The 20,249-nt window shown below is 37.6% G+C and overlaps 1 protein-coding gene across 2 annotated transcripts; it reads right to left on the bottom strand.

The window, feature by feature from the left end:
• Nucleotides 1-304: 304 nt before the first annotated feature.
• LOC103495738 (L-arabinokinase) lies at nucleotides 305-20,249 on the bottom strand. Of its 2 annotated transcripts, XM_008457381.3 has the most exons (27): nucleotides 19,858-20,249; nucleotides 19,356-19,463; nucleotides 19,026-19,094; nucleotides 18,751-18,834; nucleotides 18,464-18,540; nucleotides 18,246-18,312; nucleotides 17,619-17,676; nucleotides 17,428-17,495; nucleotides 17,291-17,353; nucleotides 16,938-16,991; nucleotides 16,736-16,838; nucleotides 16,542-16,651; nucleotides 16,334-16,453; nucleotides 16,111-16,167; nucleotides 15,824-15,996; nucleotides 15,559-15,724; nucleotides 15,362-15,445; nucleotides 14,677-14,802; nucleotides 14,378-14,590; nucleotides 9,584-9,671; nucleotides 9,458-9,501; nucleotides 9,167-9,262; nucleotides 8,630-8,706; nucleotides 1,476-1,842; nucleotides 1,316-1,387; nucleotides 1,017-1,220; nucleotides 305-684 (listed from the first exon to the last, which is right to left on the bottom strand). In XM_008457381.3, the coding sequence occupies exons 1-27, from the start codon at nucleotides 19,966-19,968 to the stop codon at nucleotides 553-555; spliced, it is 2,991 nt and encodes a 996-aa protein (XP_008455603.1). In that variant the 5' UTR covers nucleotides 19,969-20,249; the 3' UTR covers nucleotides 305-552. The 2 variants fall into 2 exon arrangements, with proteins under 2 accessions (XP_008455603.1, XP_050943699.1); XM_051087742.1 differs by lacking the exons at nucleotides 19,026-19,094; nucleotides 19,356-19,463; nucleotides 19,858-20,249 and having other exon boundaries at nucleotides 18,735-18,753.

The following is a 20,249-nucleotide window of genomic DNA, read 5'->3' as shown; positions in this document are numbered from 1 at the left end:
CCATTGAAGTCGTGGATCGTGTCCACGACTTTCTTACTTTATTTTTGTCAATTGTTTCACTCTTACCCCATTTTTTTACAATAATTTTTAAAATAACATTATTAAAAAAAAAAAAACGTTCCATTTCATAAAATACGTACTCTTGAGCGAGAGTTTAGAAATTCAAATCCTCCTTCGCATCATGTTGAACTTAAAAAACAATAATAATAGACTCTCATTCTGTATTTGACCCATCTTTATCACTCTACCATATCTGTTCTAAACAGATTTTCGTGAAACACAAATAAATAAAGGAAACAATAAGGAAATGAATTGAGAGAGCCAATTAATCTATCATAAAAAAATAATAAAGGGGCTTATGGAAGCCTATGCAAGTTAGTCAATAACGCAAGGTGGATAACCTTCACCCTCACCTCCTATTTGTGAGGTAATAGTTTATTAATAATAATAATAATAATAATAATAATAATAATAATAAAAGTATATATCCTGAGAAGCTCTTTACATTTAATAACTGTACCCGATATTGGGGTTCGCAAGTGCATGATCTTTCTATTGCTCTTTCGGTTTGAGGGATGATAAGCGTCTACGAATTTTGAGGTATCCAAATCTACCAGCACCAGGAGAAGAACCATCAAAAACGTAAGGCAAGAACCCTGTTGCTCCTTTGTATCTTTGTTGAATCTGGATCATTAAAACTTCATAAATTATAACCAACTATTAAAATACGCACATTAATTGAGATTACTATTGTTGGTAAATGGGAAGAGGCCGTGGATTTGGTCCTTCAAAATCAAATAGAGGCTAACCAAAGGTTGGTCTTTGTTATTCCCCAAATGCGAAGAGTGTGGAAAATCATTTTCAAAAATGCATTTTGAAATGAAAAAAAAAACAAAAAAACAAAAAAACAAAAAAACCTACCTTTTTCTAAATGAAGGTTATTAACTATTAAATCTTAAAAGGTTAGTTCAAATCAAAGGGAAGTGAAAGAAAAGGAAAAAGAAACTAGAGATGACCTCTATGATTTGGTGGCTGCTGCCTAAGGAGTTTCGACCCATAACACAGACGGTTCCACCGGAGCCTCCACCTGTAATCTTTGCTCCATACAAAGTCCCATCTTCGGATTTGGGTAACTTGGAGTGTTGCATGTCTTGAACCAACTGGACTAGCCGGTCCGTTCCATCCGACCCCAGCCCACATGCACTGTAACTATAATGGCACTGTGCACCATCCAGAACAAACTCCCCATTTTTATTATGACTTACCTAAACAACCAAAGGAAGGGCAAACTAAACAGAACCAAACGGAACCCTACCTGATACAACAATTCTCCAAGTGATGTAAGTTGGTCTTCAGAAGTTGCTGAAGTGAGCAGCGCTTTGAAGGCCTTTAAACCAAAGTATTCAACAACCAATCAATCGAACTAAATATATTTGTATATCCCTGCAAATGTGAATGTCAATGCAAATTCAAACCTTGACACGGAAATTCTCGTAGATAGGGTGACGAGCAGAGGCTCTGACTCCATAAACTCTCTTTGGATCAATCACTGTTACAGTGTCATTGTGATCTGAATATTGCTCCATAAAAGCCTCCCCTGTTATTGTCTCTGGCAGCTGCTTTGCATACATGGCTTCATAGCGGTGAGGGGGGAGATTACATAGATAATATAAGGAGGATTCGGTTTCCAGTAGCTCAATGCCATCGTCTTCCAAGTCGTCATGGCTTATGCCATTGGCCAGTGATGAGGAGTTTGATAACAACTCTGATGCTCTTGACTTTATCATTTTCCGCCCCATGAAGGCTCCGATTCTAACTGAGCCATAATCCGCCCCACCAACACTGCACAACCAACAACAACGTTGATTATGTTAGATACCTAGATTAGCATACATGTATTTATCTTGTATAAGGGTAATTAAATTAGTATAGGGTTAGGGGATAGTTAAATACTTAGGAAGTTACTGGTTGTTATTGTGTAAGTGTGATTACTAGTAGTAATTATGTAAGTGTGGTTATTAGGGTGGTTATATCTTGTTATAAATGGAGGGAGGGTAAGTGAGAGAGAAAGGTTATATGTTAGACCCCCAATCAAGTTAGTTTACCAAAGAAGAACTAAAAAAATAAATAAACAATAATAAGTAACAGAATTAGTTAGCAAAAGGGGTTAGCAAGTTAGTTAGAAAGCACGTGTTAAATGTGCTAAGGAGAAGTCAAACAGCTGTGTATAAATAGATAGTTAAAGGCAGGAAGAAGATATGAAAAATTTAGTGTAAACTGTACTTGAATCTTGAGAAGCAAGATCAAGAGATTGTAACAGAATTGATGAGATATCAATTCTGAGAGTGAACTATTACTGAAATAAAGAAGGAAGAATATTCTTGAAAGGAGTCCTATCAAATTGGTATCAGAGTCGTGATCCGACAAAATGGTCCAAACCAGAATCGAGGAGACTCGAAGTAATCGATCAAGAAATTGCCCTGATGAAGAAAAACCTCGAAAAATGTCGATCATCGAACTAAGCCTAAACGACATTGCGAAGAATATGCAGACGATGCGATCACAGTCGGATAAACAAGAACAGATGCTGTTGATGATAATGGAAACCATAACCAAAGATCGAACCACAACCAGTGAACGAAATGAGGAACCAAATGCGCACACGTCGGTGACAAAAAAGGAAAAGAGAAAGAAGCAACCTCCAGCAAATCGGCCATATCGGGCCGAAATAATGCCGATGACCGAAACGAAGGAAAAACAGAGACTGAAGAATTTACGCCGGACCAGAATAAATTCAAGAAAGTCGAAATGCCCGTGTTCGCCGGAGAAGACCCAGATTCATTGCTTTTTCGCGCCGAAAGGTACTTTCAGATCCATAAACTTTCCGATTATGAGAAAATGCTGGTTTCCATGATTAGTTTTGATGGTCCTGCCTTACATTGGTATCGATCTCAAGAAGAATGAGAAAAATCCCTTAGCGAGTCAAACCTGAAGGAGAGATTATTAGTAAGGTTTAGATCTAGTAGGGATGGAACAGTATTAGGAAAGTTCCTACGAGTCAAACAAGAAACTACAGTCGATGAATATCGAAACTTGTTTGATAAACTAGTCGCGCCATTAAGTGATGTCCCAGATTCTATTGTCGAGGACACCTTCATGAATGGTTTGTTTCCACGGATAAGAGCAGAAGTGGTATTTTGTCGACCAAAAGGATTGGCCGAAATGATGGAAGTCGCGCAGCTTGTTGAGAATAGAGAACTCATTCGAAATGAAGCCAATTTGAATGGCTTCGCAGGAGGGAAATATCCTCCACAGAGTACAGCGAACAACAGAGGAACGACGAACGCTATTAACGACAACAAAGGAAACACCACCTTCCCAATGCGAACCATCACCCTGAGGAGCTCCAATAACACCGAAATTCGTAAAGACACCAACTCAAGAAGATTGCCCGACGCAGAATTTCAAGCTCGAAAGGAAAAAGGACTCTGTTTTAGATGTAATGAAAAATACTCGGCTGATCATAAATGCAAAATGAAAGAACTACGTGAGCTGAAGATGTTTGTTGTGATAAAAGAAGGCGAGGAATATGAAATAATTAAAGAGAATACTGCCGAAGAGAAAACACTAGCAGTATTGCAAGTAGAAGAAGAACAGAAAGCCTTTGCGGAATTATCCTTAAATTTTGTTGTTGGATTAAATGATCCTGGTACAATGAAAGTTAAAGGTAAGCTTCAAGAGAGAGGTGATTATTCTCATAGATTGTGGGGCTACTCACAATTTTATCTCTGAAAAATTAGTAAAATCACTACAATTACCAATTAAGGAGACTGCTCATTACGGTGTTATACTGGGATCGAGAACAGCAATACAAGGTAAAGGTGTTGATGTTGTGCTGGGTATGCAATGGCTTCATTCACTGGGAGTAACAGTAGTTGATTGGAAAAACCTTACACTTACGTTTTCTAGTGAAGGAAAACAGATTTCGATAAAAGGGGATCCTAGCCTTACTAAATCACGAATCAGTCTCAAGAGTATGTTTAAGACTTGGCTTGATCAAGATGAAGGATTTTTGATCGAATGTAGAGCAATACAAGTTTGTGAAGAAAATGAGCAGACTAATACAACAACTATTATCCATGAAGCTAAACCCCTACAAAACATGTTGAAACAATTCAGAGATGTTTTTGACTAGCCTGAAAAGCTTCCACCAAGAAGAAAAATTGAACATCAAATACATCTCAAAGAAGGAACTAACCCAATAAACGTAAGACCTTATAGATATGGATTTCAACAAAAAGCAGAAATGGAAAAACTAGTGGAGGAAATGCTAACTTCAGGGATTATTAGGCCAAGTAATAGCCCTTTTTCAAGCCCAGTACTGCTGGTTAAAAAGAAAGATGGCAGTTGGCGTTTCTGTGTCGATTACCGTGCAGTAAACAACGCTACAATTCCGGATAAATTCCCAATACCAGTGGTTGAAGAACTATTTGATGAGTTAAATGGTGCAACCGTGTTCTCAAAGATAGACCTCAAGTCAGGATATCATCAAATAAGAATGGTTGATGAGGATATTCCAAAAACGGCTTTTCGTACTCATGAAGGTCATTACGAGTTTCTTGTTATGCCGTTTGGATTAACCAACGCTCCTGCCACTTTTCAAGCCTTGATGAATAACATTTTTAGACCATTTTTGAGAAAATTTGTTTTGGTCTTCTTCGACGATATCCTGATCTGCAGCAAAAATGAGAAGGACCACGTAGAGCATATTGAAAAGGTCTTCCTCACATTAAGAAGACATGCCTTATTCGCCAATAAAAAAAAGTGTAATTTCGGTCAGCAAAAGATTGAATATTTGGGGCATGTCATATCAGGGGAAGGAGTAGAAGTAGACTCTGAAAAAATCAAAGCAGTTGCGGATTGGCCATGCCCAACAAACATAAAAGAAGTCCGGGGATTCCTTGGATTAACAGGCTACTATAGGAGATTCGTCCAACATTATGGGTCGATAGCTGCCCCTTTAACTCAACTCCTTAAAAAGGGTGGATTTAAATGGAGTGAAGAATCCGAAAAAGCCTTCTTAAAATTGAAGTCTGCAATGATGTCCCTACCAATATTGGCTTTACCCAGTTTTGAACTTCCCTTTGAAATAGAAACAGATGCGTCCGGCTTTGGAGTGGGGGCTGTGTTAGTTCAATCAAAGAGACCCATTGCCTTCTATAGTCATACACTATCTCCATGAGAGATAGGGCTCGGCCTGTATACGAACGCAAGTTGATGGCTGTTGTACTATCTGTACAAAGATGGAGACCATATCTGTTGGGGGCAAAATTTATCGTAAAAACAGATCAGAAATCACTAAAATTCTTACTGGAGCAGAGAGTTATCCAACCACAATACCAAAAATGGGTGTCTAAATTACTTGGATATTCATTTGAAGTGGTTTATAAACCAGGCTTAGAAAATAAGGCAGCCGATGCCTTATCGAGAAAACCACCAGACATACAGTTAAACGCCATATCAGCCCCGTATTTGGTGGATTTGCAAGTCATAAAAGAAGAGGTGGAAAAAGATGAGAAATTAAAGAAAGTGATAGCGAATTTAAGTGAAGGAGAAGCTCAAGCCAATAAGTTTACGCTGAAGAATGGTCATCTGCACTATAAAAATCGACTGGTAATCTCAAAAACTTCGTCCTTAATTCCAGCAATGTTAAATACTTTTCATGACTCAGTGGTAGGAGGACACTCGGGATTCCTAAGAACATATAAAAGATTAGCAAGTGAGCTATATTGGGAAGGGATGAAATCGGATGTCAAAAAACACTGTGATTCCTGCATAACTTGCCAACGTAACAAAAGTTTAGCCCTATCACCAGCCGGGCTGTTAATACAATGGAAATACCTCATCAAGTTTGGAGCGACATCTCTATAGACTTCATTGATGGCTTACCTAAAGCAAAGGGATGTGATGTAATACTCGTTGTAGTAGATCGGCTCAGCAAATACAGCCATTTTTTTGCCCTTAAACACCCTTATACAGCCAAGTCGGTAGCAGATATTTTTGTAAAAGAAATAGTCCGATTGCACGGATTCCCTTCCTCCATTGTTTCCGACCGGGACAAGATATTTCTCAGCCACTTCTGGAATGAATTATTCAAAATGGCGGGTACTAAACTCAGGAGAAGCATAGCATATCACCTACAATCTGATGGACAAACGGAAGTGGTAAACAGAGGCTTGGAAACTTATCTTAGATGTTTCTGTAGTGAACGCCCGAGAGAATGGATTTTATGGCTGCCCTGGGACGAGTATTGGTACAATACTACTTATCAGAAAGCACTTGATATGTCTCCATTCCAAGTGGTGTACGGCCGTAAACCACCAACCTTGTTGTCATACGGAGAAAGAAAGACTTCAGATTCATCGGTAGATGAACAGCTGAGAGAACGAGATGTGCATTAGATGCGCTACGGGAACATTTGTTGTTAGCACAACAACAAATGAAATTATATGCTGACCGAAAAAGGCGACATGCTGAGTTCCAGATTGATGAATTGGTGTTGCTTAAAATTCGTCCATATCGACAAACCACTTTGCGAAGTAAAAGGAATGAGAAGTTATCATCTCGGTATTTTGGACCTTACAAAATTCTGGAAAGAATTGGTGAGGTAGCTTACAGATTGGAATTACCAGCGGATGCGGTTATCCACCCTGTTTTCCATGTCTCTCAATTAAGAAAATTCGTGAGTAATCAGACGAACGTTTTGCCTACACTACAACACGTGACAGAGAAGCTTGAGTGGCAATCTCAGCCGGAAAAAGTTCGAGACTACAGATTGGACAAATCTGGGAAATGGGAAGTGTTAATTGCTTGGCAGAACCTACCGGACTATGAAGCTTCTTGGGAAGACTATGATGAAATAAAAAAGCTGTATCCTAATCTACACCTTGAGGACAAGGTGAATTTAAAAAGGGGAAGTAATGTTAGACCTCCAATCAAGTTAGTTTACCAAAGAAGAAATAAAAAAATAAATAAACAATAATAAGTAACAGAATTAGTTAGCAAAAGGGGTTAGCAAGTTAGTTAGAAAGCACGTGTTAAATGTGCCAAGGAGAAGTCGGCAAACAGCTGTGTATAAATAGATAGTTAAAGGCAGGAAGAAGATATGAAAAATTTAGTGTAAATCTGTACTTGAATCTTGAGAAGCAAGATCAAGAGATTGTAACATAATTGATATAATTGATATCTCATCAATTCTGAGAGTGAACTATTACCAAAATAAAGAAGGAAGAATATTCTTGAAAGGAGTCCTATCATTATACTGTGGAGTGATTTAAGGCTCGGGTGAGAGTACTTAAGAGAGAGGTTCCAATTGCCTTATACTTGGGTTTATCTTGTACTATCTTATAGTTCATTATAATAAATTAAGATCTTGTTCTTGTTAGCAAGTGTTCTAACAAATTGACAAGTTTTATCTGGGAATCTGTAAGGAGATGGAGCAGAAAAGAATTGAAGAGAAGTTGGAAAAGTTCGACCAAGAGATCGCGGGAATACAAATAGAATTGCATAAACTTCCAGAGATTAAAGAGAGGTTGCTGTCATTGACATAGAGTATCGAAAGACTGGACATCCAGTTGGAAAAACAACAACTTTTGCTAAAATGCATTGAAGGAATAGTGAAGGACAATTCGACAATCTCTAGAATAAGGGAAGGATCGTCAAGCAGAGGATTGACGATTGAGAGTATCATCGAAGGTGGACGTACGACATCGAAGGAAATCAAAGTAGAAGGTAAGAAGGGGAGGGCATGTATAGTTAGGGGTGAAAACACAGAGGAGGGCATGTATAGTTAGGGGATGAAAAGACAAACGATCGTAGAAGAAGAAGAAGAAGACTTGTAGAAAAAGGTTGGTAAGAGGAAGACATGGAAGAAGAGGACGAGGTATAGATTTCGAAGAAGAAGAGGACGAGGTATAGATTTCTAGGTTTCTGAAATTTCAAACTTGTTTGATAAGTTCCCCGATTTAAGAAGTGCAGGGTTAGTACATAAAAATTTGAAGGAGAGATACAAGTTGGATAGAGATGTATGCAATAGCCAATTAGAGGTAGAGATGAACTTTAGAAAAACAAATTAACTTCGAAGGTAAAAAAGGTCATGGTGAAAATTAAAATAGGGAGAACAAACTGGAAGTGAAAAAGTTGTTGAGAAAGAGGCTAAAATGTTTGAAAGATGTTTATTAGACAAAGAAAGAAAACTTGTAGAAAAAGGTTGGTAAGAGGAAGACATGGGAAGAGAGGTAGAGAGAGAAATTTTAGGAAGTAATAAAAAATTGGGGGAAAAGGTTAGAGAGAAAAGATGAGAGAGACAAATTTAAAGTAAGAAAAAGAAGGAAAGTTAGAGCCAGAAAGGAATGCTGGAGAGAATATATTAAAATGATTATACACAAGAAAATTTGGTTTTATCAAAAATAAAAGTAAAAATAAAAGTTGATGACAAGAGAGGATAAAATTTTGAAAGACATAAACCTATATGTAAAACTTTTTAAAAGGAAAACAGGAAAGAAAAAAGAAAAACAAAATAGTAGGGAAAAGGGACAATATTAAATTGATAACAAGAAGAAAAGATTACCTGTGTCGAATTCCTGAATCAATTCCCCAAAATCGAATGTGACCTGGTATATCAACTAGCCCAATCACCTCTGCTGGCTGCAAAGCAAAATCAACATCCAATTCCAATTCACATTAATACTTCGTCAAAGTATCGAGACAGTTGGTGAGATATTGCCTTATATTAATGCAGAACTGTTCAAAAGGATTTTTATGCATAAGTACACTCATGTGCGACAACGAGAGGGGTTGTTAATGATGAAATATATGAAAAAGGGCCTCGGGGTTATCCCAACACTCTTTCTCCCTCAAAAGAGAAAAATCCTAACTGTTCAAGGACGCATTTTCTTACGATAAATGGTTCTTCCTCAAGAAGGGGGTCATTGTGACCTGGCCTGCCTCAAGAGTAGTGCAATTGGCATAAAAGAACTCCCAAATTGAAATAAGAAAAGCTCATCATTCTTGAGCTATCTTTTTCCTTTTTAAGAACATGATGCTTTTTCTGGTTTAGCTTCTTTAATTGGAAATGATTGGATTGGATATTATTATTATATCTTACCTGACACACCATTGCTAGCAGTTTATCAGCTTCCCCACACGCCGATGTCATCTGGTCCATCACTCCACAAGGTGCTCCAACTATGTGATTCTCCACCTAATTAATTTGCATTGTTTAACACTTCGTTAAAACACACTTCTCATTACTGAATAAAAAAACAAAATACAACATCTATAATATATATATATATATATATATATGATCTTTTATCTACTAACTATGAAGATGATAAAGATTCATAAACAGCCAATACAATTGAACAACAACAACAACCTCAAAACAAGTTCATACCTTTTGACAAAGCAGCGCCAGGTCTCTTGGACTGATGCTTAATCCTGCGATATTTTCCCATTTCATTTTATTTCGTTTGTTGTTATATGATTGTTTCATTAAAAGGAATGGTTTTTGAAATATTACCATGAGCAGCAGCTATGGCAGACATTGAAGCAACCTCCACTGAGGCTGATGAAGATACACCCTTCCCTTCTGGGACTGTGGAAGAAACCTGTCCCACGTTAAATAGAATCAATGACCAGGAACAATAGGAAATTCCATCCTGAATGATGGGGGAATTGCCAAAGTTGAAAGAAAACTTATCTAAAACAATTTTTATTTATTAAAAGTAGAGACAAAGAATACACCGATTTACGTGGAAACCCGAGTAGTGGGAGAAAAACTACAATATTTTTTTCTTATTATTTTCTTGTACAATGATGGAGATTAAATAGAATACACAAGGACATAAGAAAAAAGGAAAAAAAAGATTTATCGTAAACTTTCCATAAACACTCTAAGGGCGAAGCCCGCAAATTCTAATACTCTCCCAAAGTTGGAATGTAAATATCAATGAGGCCCAACTTGCTAAAACAAAAGTCAAAGTTTGTTCTTAGAAGACCCTTGGTGAGAACATCAGCAACCTACTGGCTCGAAGGGATGTACGAAATGCATATGCTCCCACTGTCAAGTCTTTCTTTGATGAAATGTCGATCAATCTCAACAAGTTTAGTTCTATCATGTTGAACTAGGTCGTTAGCAATACTAATAGCGACTTTATTATCACAAAAGAGCTTCATTGGAGTTTCACATTCCTGATAAAGATCAGACAAGACTTTCTGAAGCCAAATTTCCTCACATATTCCCAAACTCATAGCTCGATATTCGGCCTCAACGCCGCTTTTGGTCACAACATTTTGCTTCTTACTCCTCCAAGTTACAAGATTGCTCCAAACAAAGGTACAATAACAGGAGATAGACTTTCTGTCAACAACAAATCCTGCCTAGTCCAAGTTAGTATATGCCTCAATAGTCTTTCTATCAGTCAATTGTACCATTTACCTTGTATTTGAGAGTGAACACCCATTTGCATCCCACAGTTTTATGTCCCTTACGTAAGGCACAAATCTCCCAGTCTTGTTCTTCTCAAGGGCCCTCATCTCTTCCATGACAGCATTCTTCCACTCAGGACAATCTAAAGTAATGTAGATATTTATTGGTATTATAATAGAGTCAAGGCTGGCTATGAAGGCTCTAAACTGAAAAGATAGGTTCCCATACGAAACATAGTTAGCAATAGAGTGCTTAGTGCAGGACCTGGTACCCTTCCTTAGTGTAATAGGCAAATTAAGAGAGGGATCAAACTTATTGATATTTTCTAAACGATCCTCCCTAATTTCATTTTTAGTAACCCTTGCATTGACCTCATTTTCATCATTCCTGCCATTTCCATCCAAGATGACCTCAGTATCAGTACTCTGTTTTCCTATATTTTCAAGAATAGTTGTCTCGAACCTGTCACTTTCACTCATTTTACTGTCAATATGTGAGTCAATGGAATCAGTCGTACCTTAATTTTGTAAAGGTTCAAAATCTTGGACTAGAGTTGGCTGATTAGCAAGAGACCCAACTTCCTTTCTAAGATTCCTCCTATAGTAGGTTTTCCAAGGAACTTGGTTCGTAGGTAGGACTAAGTAATGAGAATTTGGGCTAGAAGGATCAAGGCTAGGTATTGTAACGAGAGTTGGACTAGTCAACTCTAAGGAAATCACCCAGTTAGAGTTAGACTCTTCACTCTCACTCTCCCCTGAAGAAGGCTAACGGGAAAGAAAAGATGACCTTCGAAAAAGATAACATCCATAGGACAGTACTTACGAGAAGACGGGGGAAAGCATTTATAGCCTTGTTGATGCAGAGGGTAACCAACAAAAACACATGCTTGAGCCCAAGGAGTAACTTAGATGGGTTAGGGTCATGGTTATGAACATGGGTTATGCACCTAAATATCCAAAGATGAACATCAGAGATGAGGAGGGTAGAGGAATATGACTCTTTAAGACACTCTAAGGGGGTCTAGAGATGTAGGACACGAGAATGCCTTCAATTAATAAGATGAGTTGTAGTGAGAACAACATCGCCCCAGAGATTAGGAAGGAAGGGAAGTAGACAACACAAGAAAACGAGCGACTTCCAAAAGGTGACATTTTTTGCGCTCGGCTACCCCATTTTGTCGGGGGGTGTAGGTGAAAGAACTTTGGTGGACAAAAACTCATTGAGGGTGTGGTTTTAGAACTCTCGACCATTGTCACTCCGTAAAATAGCAATCTTCGTTTTGAATTGCATTTCTATGATGCTATAGAAGTCCCAGAAAACAAAAGTGACCTCAAATTTATCAGAGACAAGAAAGACCCTAGTAAGATGGGTATGGTCATCAATAAAGGTTACGAACCACCGTTTTCCAGATGAGGTTGTTATCTTGGATGGTCCCAGACATCACTATGAACAAGAGTTAAAAGGTGGGTTGGTTTGTATAGTTGTGAAGGAAAAGAAACCCGATCTTGTTTAACCCAAATACATACATCGCAAGATAAAGTAGACACATTAATTTTAGAGAAGAGATGAGAAAATAAATGTTTCATGTATTGGAAATTAGGGTGGCCTAAACGAAAATGCCACACCATACAGTCTTGATCAGAAGTGGTAAAATAGGAAGATAAATGATTAGTCTAGAAATGCTCCTAGAAGAGGTGTCTTCATCAAGGAGGTAGAGTCCCCTACTATGCTAGGCAGTGCCAATCATCTTCCCCGAGCTCAAATCCTGAAAAGAGACAGAATCATATAAGAATATTGTTTTGTAGTTTAACTCATAAGTAATCTTGCTTATAGAAAGCAAATTATAAGAAATTATGGGAAGGTGCAAAACATTATGTAAGGAGAGCCCTCCATAGAGAGAAATCTTCCCCTTTCCAACAATGGGGGCCAAGGAGTCATCTGCAATTCTAATTGTTTCGTTGCCAGCACAAGGAATATACGACACAAAATATTCAGAGGACCCAGCCAAATGATCTGTGGTGCCAGAATCCAGAATCCAGAGGTTCTTCCCATCAACACTAATAAGATCGAAGAACTAAGGTATACTTGATTGGACAGTGGCACCTAAAATAGCAAAACTAGGATCAATCTGGTTCCCATGTGGATCAGGTGGTTGAGAAGGTTTAGCAGAGTCACTCACATACACACGCCCTGTGTTCTGTTTGTCATTGAGAGAGCGTTTCTCCCCTCCTGGGGGACGACCATGTAACTTCCAACACTGTTTTTTGGTATGCCATTGCTTTTTGCAATGCTCACAGACAGGAATTAGTTTTCCATTGTGCTTGACTCTGCCACGGGTAGAGGACCTCGCACTAAAAGCAATGAAGTCAATAGTAGGAGCTGTAGAAATATTCATAGCACTTGTGCGATCTTCCTCGAGGCGGATTTCAGAACAGACTTCCATTAGAGCGGGAATCGATCTCTAGCCTAGTATACGCCCTCGAACTACATCAAACTTAGGATTAAGACCAGCAAGAAAGTCATAAATCTTGTTCAATTCTGGAGTACTACAAAGCATCACTGGGACTACTCTAGACTAGTTCTCTACATAGGTCCATTTCATGCCAGATAAGAGAAAGTTTATTGGAAAAGGATGTGACATCCATGGTTCCTTGCTTGCTTTCATAAACCTTCCTCAGCATGTATAGGCGAGAGGCATTATGACGTTTAGAGTAAAGTGTCATGACCGTATCCCAAATATCTTTGGTTGTTGCAACATATAGTAACGGCTTGCTAATCTGGAGTTTCATACTGTTGATCAATATGGATTGAAGAATAGAGTCTTCTACCTTTCAGTATCGTTCTTGTGGGTCGCCGGTGAAGGGCGAAGTATTTCCCTGTCAAAAAGCGAAATTTATGTCGTCCTTCAAGGACCATTTCACTGACTAAGACCATGAGAAATAGTTATGGTCATTCAACTTTTTCCCTGAAAGGTGACATTCTGTAGACTGAGCCACTATATTAGTCACATAAGGAGAGGATAAAGTAGGGAACGAGGTTACCGGATTCTCAAAATACATTGATACAGGAGTATTGGATGTCATCCCTAAGATAGCCTCAATTGCTGACTTAACATCGAGATGATAACTTAGATGGCAAGCAATACAGTTTTGACAGAAGAAGCAGTGGTGGCCGGTCGAAATTAGGTGGTAGTACATAAATTGCAGCATGGGGAGCAATATAGGCCCTAGATGAAGAAAAGGGTTGCACAGATGGGATGGTTGGCACTGTCTAAGGAGGAAAGACTAGCACGTGTAGCTTCAGTAGCAGTGCGTGGAGGCCAGCGACAGTCCATGAGGGGTCTTTGGAGGCGTGGACAACGATAGAATCAACCGAATCACATTTTCCGGCGTTGTCTGAAGGGGCGGAGCCATTAGTCCATGGTAGCACTAATTCGAGCATCGACGGCAACACTAAACTAGCGGTTGTCTCCTCTGTTTGATTTCCATCACTAGTTGTGTCTTCTAGGGTTTCTAGGGTGTGTTCAATGTCCCAGTCTGATACCATACTGAAAGTAGAGACAAAGAACAGACACCAATTTACGTGGAAACCCGAGTATCGGGAGAAAAACCACAATATTTTGTTCTTATTATTTTCTGATAAATTATAAATGTACAATGGGAGATATTAAATAGAATACACAAGGGCATAAGAAAAAAGGAAAAAAAAAAGCTTTATGGCAAACTTTCCATAAAGACCCTAAAGGCCAAGCACACAAATTCTAACATTATTGACCAAAATAAAGAGGCTATTTACATAATAAGCTAACATATTACTATCCTGCATTTCATGTTTTCTTTTAGAAAATACTTTGTGCGAAAAGTTGAAACAGTTTGTTTTGCATACCAACAAGCTGATGCTATCTTCAAAACGAACACCCAACTCCTTCATTAAAACCAATATGGTGCCTGCAATATATGCTGCCCACTTCTGTGCAGGATCTTGAGCAAAATATTTCCTTGCTTTCTTGTATGACATGGGCCCCTCCCCGTCCATGAAGTCTGATAAGTCCATGTCGAATGTTGGGGCACGGTTACTCAACTCTGACCCATATGACACCTAATCAAGTACAAAATGATTGGTGAGGGAAAGAAAATAAGTTTTGATACTAATACAAGTTCATGTTAATTACGTTTACAGCTTACAATTTGAAGAACAGGTTTGGATCCTTCTCCTTTGGCATTTTGGCGAGCCTGAGCATGTTTCCAGAGGCGGTGTTTAGTAGGATGGTTTCTTTGCAGAGCTACATGGCAAGCTTCTCTTATAGGTAACTACAACAGAAGATAGCAGAAAGAAAATGTTAGAATCGCTACTACAGTTCACAATGAATGAACTGGTGATTGAAATTCATTACATTAATAAACATGTTTTGTCGGGAAAAAAAAAATTTCAAATACTTACAGCCCTTTTAAGTTAAATTTCAGTAACTAAAATTTAGTCTAGATAAAAAAAGAAAATCTAATAGTGTAGACTAATTTGATTAAATTGGAAAGCAGTAATACTTGAGTGCATCTTCGATTATACTCATCTTTCAGAAACCCACTCCAACCATACAAACAGAAAAAAACTCAAAACAAATATTTAAGAGCAGGAATTAAGAAGTGTTTAGTACATGGCAAACTATAGTTGTACAATTAGGTGGACTACAAAAGATGGGTACAGTTCAGGTTTCATGCAGTTTGTTTTTTATATAGGAAAAAGTGTCAAATTTGAAACTACAATAAAATCAAATGTTCTTTGGACGGTTGAATTTAAGAAAAACTACACAAAAATGAAGTTTGAGCCTTCTGTACTTTTGAAAGGCATCAAAATATAAAAGTGTAACTTTACCTGAAGAACAAGACTTCCTGAGTAGTCAGCAATGCCTCCCATTACATCCAATCTTCCTGGAGCTCTTGTCACAAAAATGTCTTCCTGTATGCACAGACGTCATACAAGTATTCCCATCACAAAAAGTAAAAAAAAAAAAAAAAGAGATAATAATAATAAAGTAACAATAACAATGAATACAACAATAAAATAGCAACCTCCCAGTTAAAGAGACCAGCAGCAGCCTTTCGCTCCCGCATTTGGCGTTTCTCAGCCATTCCCGAATCATATACTGAGTTCAATTCAGCGAGGCTCTTTAAGAAACTCATTGTATCAGAAAGACCTTGAACATCTCCATGAAGCACATCAAAGTGTTCCATATATCTATTACAAGTCATGAACATAGCAACAGAAATGAGATTCAAGAACAAGAAGCTACTTGTTTTCAAGATAAACTACATTTCAACTGCAAAAAGTTCTCACGATTCCATATGAGCGCCTCTCTCTTCTACAGGTAAGGTTGGTGATTTGTTAGGAAGACCAAGTTCGCTTTCAGCATTGGCAAACCAATCTGGTATGCAAAGATCACGTCCTGGGGCCCTTTGGAGTTGATAGCCAAGAACTATAGCATCTCTCAATCTTCTAGCTCCACTAAACTATAGTTTGACAGGGAGAAATGAGAATAAAAACAGAAGATGTCTAATTCACCAACTACATACAAACAACAAATTTAGCTGTGCATTATGAGTGATGAAACGAGTAATTTTGACCTTATCTGATGCGTAGTTTTTTCCACTGGCTGTCTCCTGCAAGATATGAGCTGCAACCTAAACTTTTAAAAAGAGAATTAGAAAATTGAACAATCAAACCACGTGAATGTAAAGGAGAAGTGCATCATCTTTATTCATGAAAAACAAAAAAAAAACATCAAACAAACCAAATAGAATCCTAAAGAACTGCTACGAAACGGTGATAGTGTGCAGAACATTATACCTCACCACCATTTGTGCCACCCTCATAGCAAGGTTTCAAACTAATTGCACGTTCGAGATACGGTTTCCAGTGACCTGTGAGTAGGTCCCTTCTTATCATCTCTACTCCACTTTGATAGTACTGTTGTTCATGAGATGATGAAATAATTAGATTATCAACAACAAGGTTACGGCAGGGAAAACAGATAGAAGACAACAATTTGATTCACCTCGAGCATATTCCTCAGGAATGGTTCTTCATTAAAATAATCACGGCGAACAAAGACAAAAGGTAACTTGAATGCCAATGCTTCACTGACAGTTCCATATCCAATTTTGCCTAAAAGAACAGGAAGAATATTAATCTACCCTTATAAATCTGATTCAGCTCAGGGACGATTAAATGACAATATTTATAACTGACCAAGCATACAATCAGAAGCAGCTATTAGGTCAGGTGTATATGCATCTTTTGCAAGCTTGATGAAATTTGGTGGAAGCTCCTCTGTATCAGAAGCACCACAAACCTGAACCAATAGTCAAAATACCACAGTATAAGTGTTTGTGATCATAGAATCACCTCATTATCTAATACAAATGATATAAATAAGATGTTCAAAAGGTACCAGACACAGCCAGCCAGGAGGTAGGTATTCCTCTTTCAACTTCCAGCCAGCAGGCTGCCAGTGGGAGAGACAAAAATAAGGGAAAAGTTAATAAGAGTATGTAATGATAATCGTAAAAGAAATCCTGAAACAAGTGTAAAAATTGTATGGCAACATTTGAAATTCTATCTAGCACAACAGCGTAACCTATTTATAGTGTCTCTTTGCAGGCATCTCAATTTCAGAAAAGAAACCAATGAAAAATTGATACTGAATTTCTTCAATAAGTAAATGTTGTGGATAATTTAGAAGTCAACGAGAAATATACCAGAACCGATCAAATAAAAGGTGGAAAACAAATAAATTTCACAGACCTGCCCACCGAAATTGAGGATAACCAACTTTGTATCTTCTCCAATCCCAAGCTCCTTCCTGACCTGGAATAATGATTAAGAAACTATTAATGACTTAAAATGATCAAGAGATTTAACAAAGCTTCATGAGACAGTACCTCCTTGCGCTGTTTATGAAGCCTTCTAACAACAAGAGGTACATCAACAACATCACGAAAAGCAGGCACTGGAAAAGAAGGGTTTGTTATACAATTATACATTTAAAACAAAAAAGCTCCCATAACTAGAATTTATGATTTGGGTTGTAATATCATTAAGACAATGAGAAAAATTGAAAAGACACTAGTACTTGGACAGTATCCTGGGAGGCGGATCAGGAACTCGCAATGTGAATAATCCTCAGCAATCTGAGAAAAGAGACATGACGAGGTAATACAAGAAATGACCAATCAAGGGCTGCTACAAGGAGATTACAGAATGTCAAATTATAAAACATTATTATATCAATTATCCTAATACACAGACTGAAGGCGAAAGAAGATTGTCTTTGAAATTTTATTTTGAACTTTTTTTTTAGAGTTTAGATTCATGCACCATAGCATGAAATACAGCAACGAACAGAGTAGTCTTCAATTGTGAAAATTACATCCTTTCAGGTAGCTGAAAAACCAGTTCTTGACTAACTCATATTGTGAACATATTGTCCCCGTAAAATTCCCACTGAGAAAAATACATCATGTCCCAAAATCAAATGATTATAGACATCTCTAATCAATTCACTTCATAAGATCAGCGTAAGTTCATTCAATGTGATTTAGACCCCACGAAATTACAAGATAATGTTAAAGCAGGGCCATTTCTTTTAATAAAACTCTAATCATCATGATCTAGACCTCATTGGATAGGCTTTTCTTTCTTTCTTTCTTTTCTTTCACAATATTACAGTATATGTTAATGCAGAAAGAGATCAATTCACCTGCCAGACTATAGAACGGTGATGATGCCCTGCGGCCATCACATACTCTGCATAGATAAAATCCCAGCTGCAAATACCAACTAATACAATAGTTAGCTAAACAAGAAAGCTTTGAAGCAATGCAAGATACTTCCAAACCTTTAAATTCTTACCAAGTGAAAAGAGCATTAAAATTTAAGAAATGCTTGAAGTTCTGATAATAAGAAACAGACAAATACCTAAAGTTTGTGACACAAACAGAGCGAATTCCAGCATCAGCTGCAGCACGGCAAGCAACTGGTACAACATCTGAAACCTGCTTACCATGGGAGCAGAACTAAATCCATCAAACCTTTTTTATATTAAATATGTGGTTTAAAGCAAAAGAATATCCTGCCAAGGTCGTTTAATGTCTGATACTAGATAGACGAAAATCAACTAATTAAAAGATTACAACATATCATCTTAATGATACTATGTAGTTTACATTTCACTATTTAGTATACGTACTACAAGAAGCGGTTACCACTAAGTCAGCTTTGATCGAGTTGAGCCACTCTACTTCAGTTGCCAGAATAGTAGCACGAGGCACCACAGCTGTCTCATGATACTAAAATATCAGAAAACAAAGAAGAAATCATCAACACGGTTAGAAGGAAAAAGCAAAGGATCCAGTAGAAACGTATCAAAAGTAAGTGAAGAAGCTGGTAGCTCCAATATAACTTATTTTCTTAACGAATCAGGGGAAAATGATGGAAACAAATAACTGGCGAGAAGAAAATGAAATATTTCTCCATTCACCTTCTCCAGTGATGCCAAGCGATCCACTGTCAGTGCATCTGCTTGAACGGCTCCACAATCCAACAATACCTGATCAGTAATGAGACTTTTATAAGCATCTCAAAAAAATTTGCATAGGATTGATATGGTTTCCATATGCACTTTTAGTGGTACTGACGGTTAGAAGCAATGACATGGTACATTCAAAACTGCATAAACTTACAATTGGTATCATTCATTAAATGAAATGAAATATTCAATCGCAACAGTAAAGCACAAAAATTAATCAAACATTAAGAGGAAGAATAAAACTGAAAATCCCTCTTGGACTGGCATTGGAAATCAGACTACCTTTCGTATGAATAGCCGAGGAGATTGAATTGCAGAAGTGAAAACGAACTCAGGAGCACCGCTGACCACATGAACATCGTGCCCAGCAAGTATAAGATGCCGAACAACCTTTTCACACAAGCATTACATCAAACGTTTTCGAAAATCAGAATATGATCGCCGAAGAAAAAAGAAAAAGAAAACAAACCAATCCTGTCAAACACAAAAATGGAGAAATTCTGAAGACCCATACCACCATTCCCTAACACAAGTAAAACCCAAAAACCAATACCCCAAAATCGAAATTCAACGGGAACATGCAAAATAAACTAGAAAATTTCACTGATTCAGATAAAATTGAAAACTCCAGGACCAAAAAGTTCGATGTAATAAAAGTCGAAACTATAATTTTTATAAAAAAAAAAAAAAAAAAACCATATTCAATCAGAATTCAACAACGTAAAAAAAAAAAAGAAAAGACGATTAAAAACGTGATCAATGGAATTGGATGAATAAAAGTAACCTCAATAACACGAGTAGCGTGACCAAAGCCATGGCCAGTGACATAGTAAGCAAAAACCAGATGATTTCGAGAGGCTGAAACAGCCTCCTCAGCCTCCTTCACAATCCTCATTTTGATGTTTTCAGTGGAACAATAAAAAAGGTTGGAATACAATTACTTGTAAAAAAAAGAGGAGAGAAGAAAGGGAGGAATAATGGGAAAAGTGAGGGAAGAAGGAAGAAGAAGAAGAAGCAGGGGAGGAGTTGTGTGATAGCAATGGAGGTTTTTTGGTTATCGATAAAAATGGAGGATTTTGTTTTTAGGTGAAGAAGAAACCGTATTGACTATGAGTTTGTTTTCCTCTTCCATAGAGACCGTTTTTTGTTTCTCATACTGCATTTGGACTTTGTTTT

The sequence above is a fragment of the Cucumis melo genome, chromosome 7 (genome assembly GCF_025177605.1).
Source record: "Cucumis melo cultivar AY chromosome 7, USDA_Cmelo_AY_1.0, whole genome shotgun sequence".
Taxonomy (NCBI): domain Eukaryota; kingdom Viridiplantae; phylum Streptophyta; class Magnoliopsida; order Cucurbitales; family Cucurbitaceae; genus Cucumis; species Cucumis melo.
This window is presented reverse-complemented; position numbering and strand designations above follow the sequence as displayed.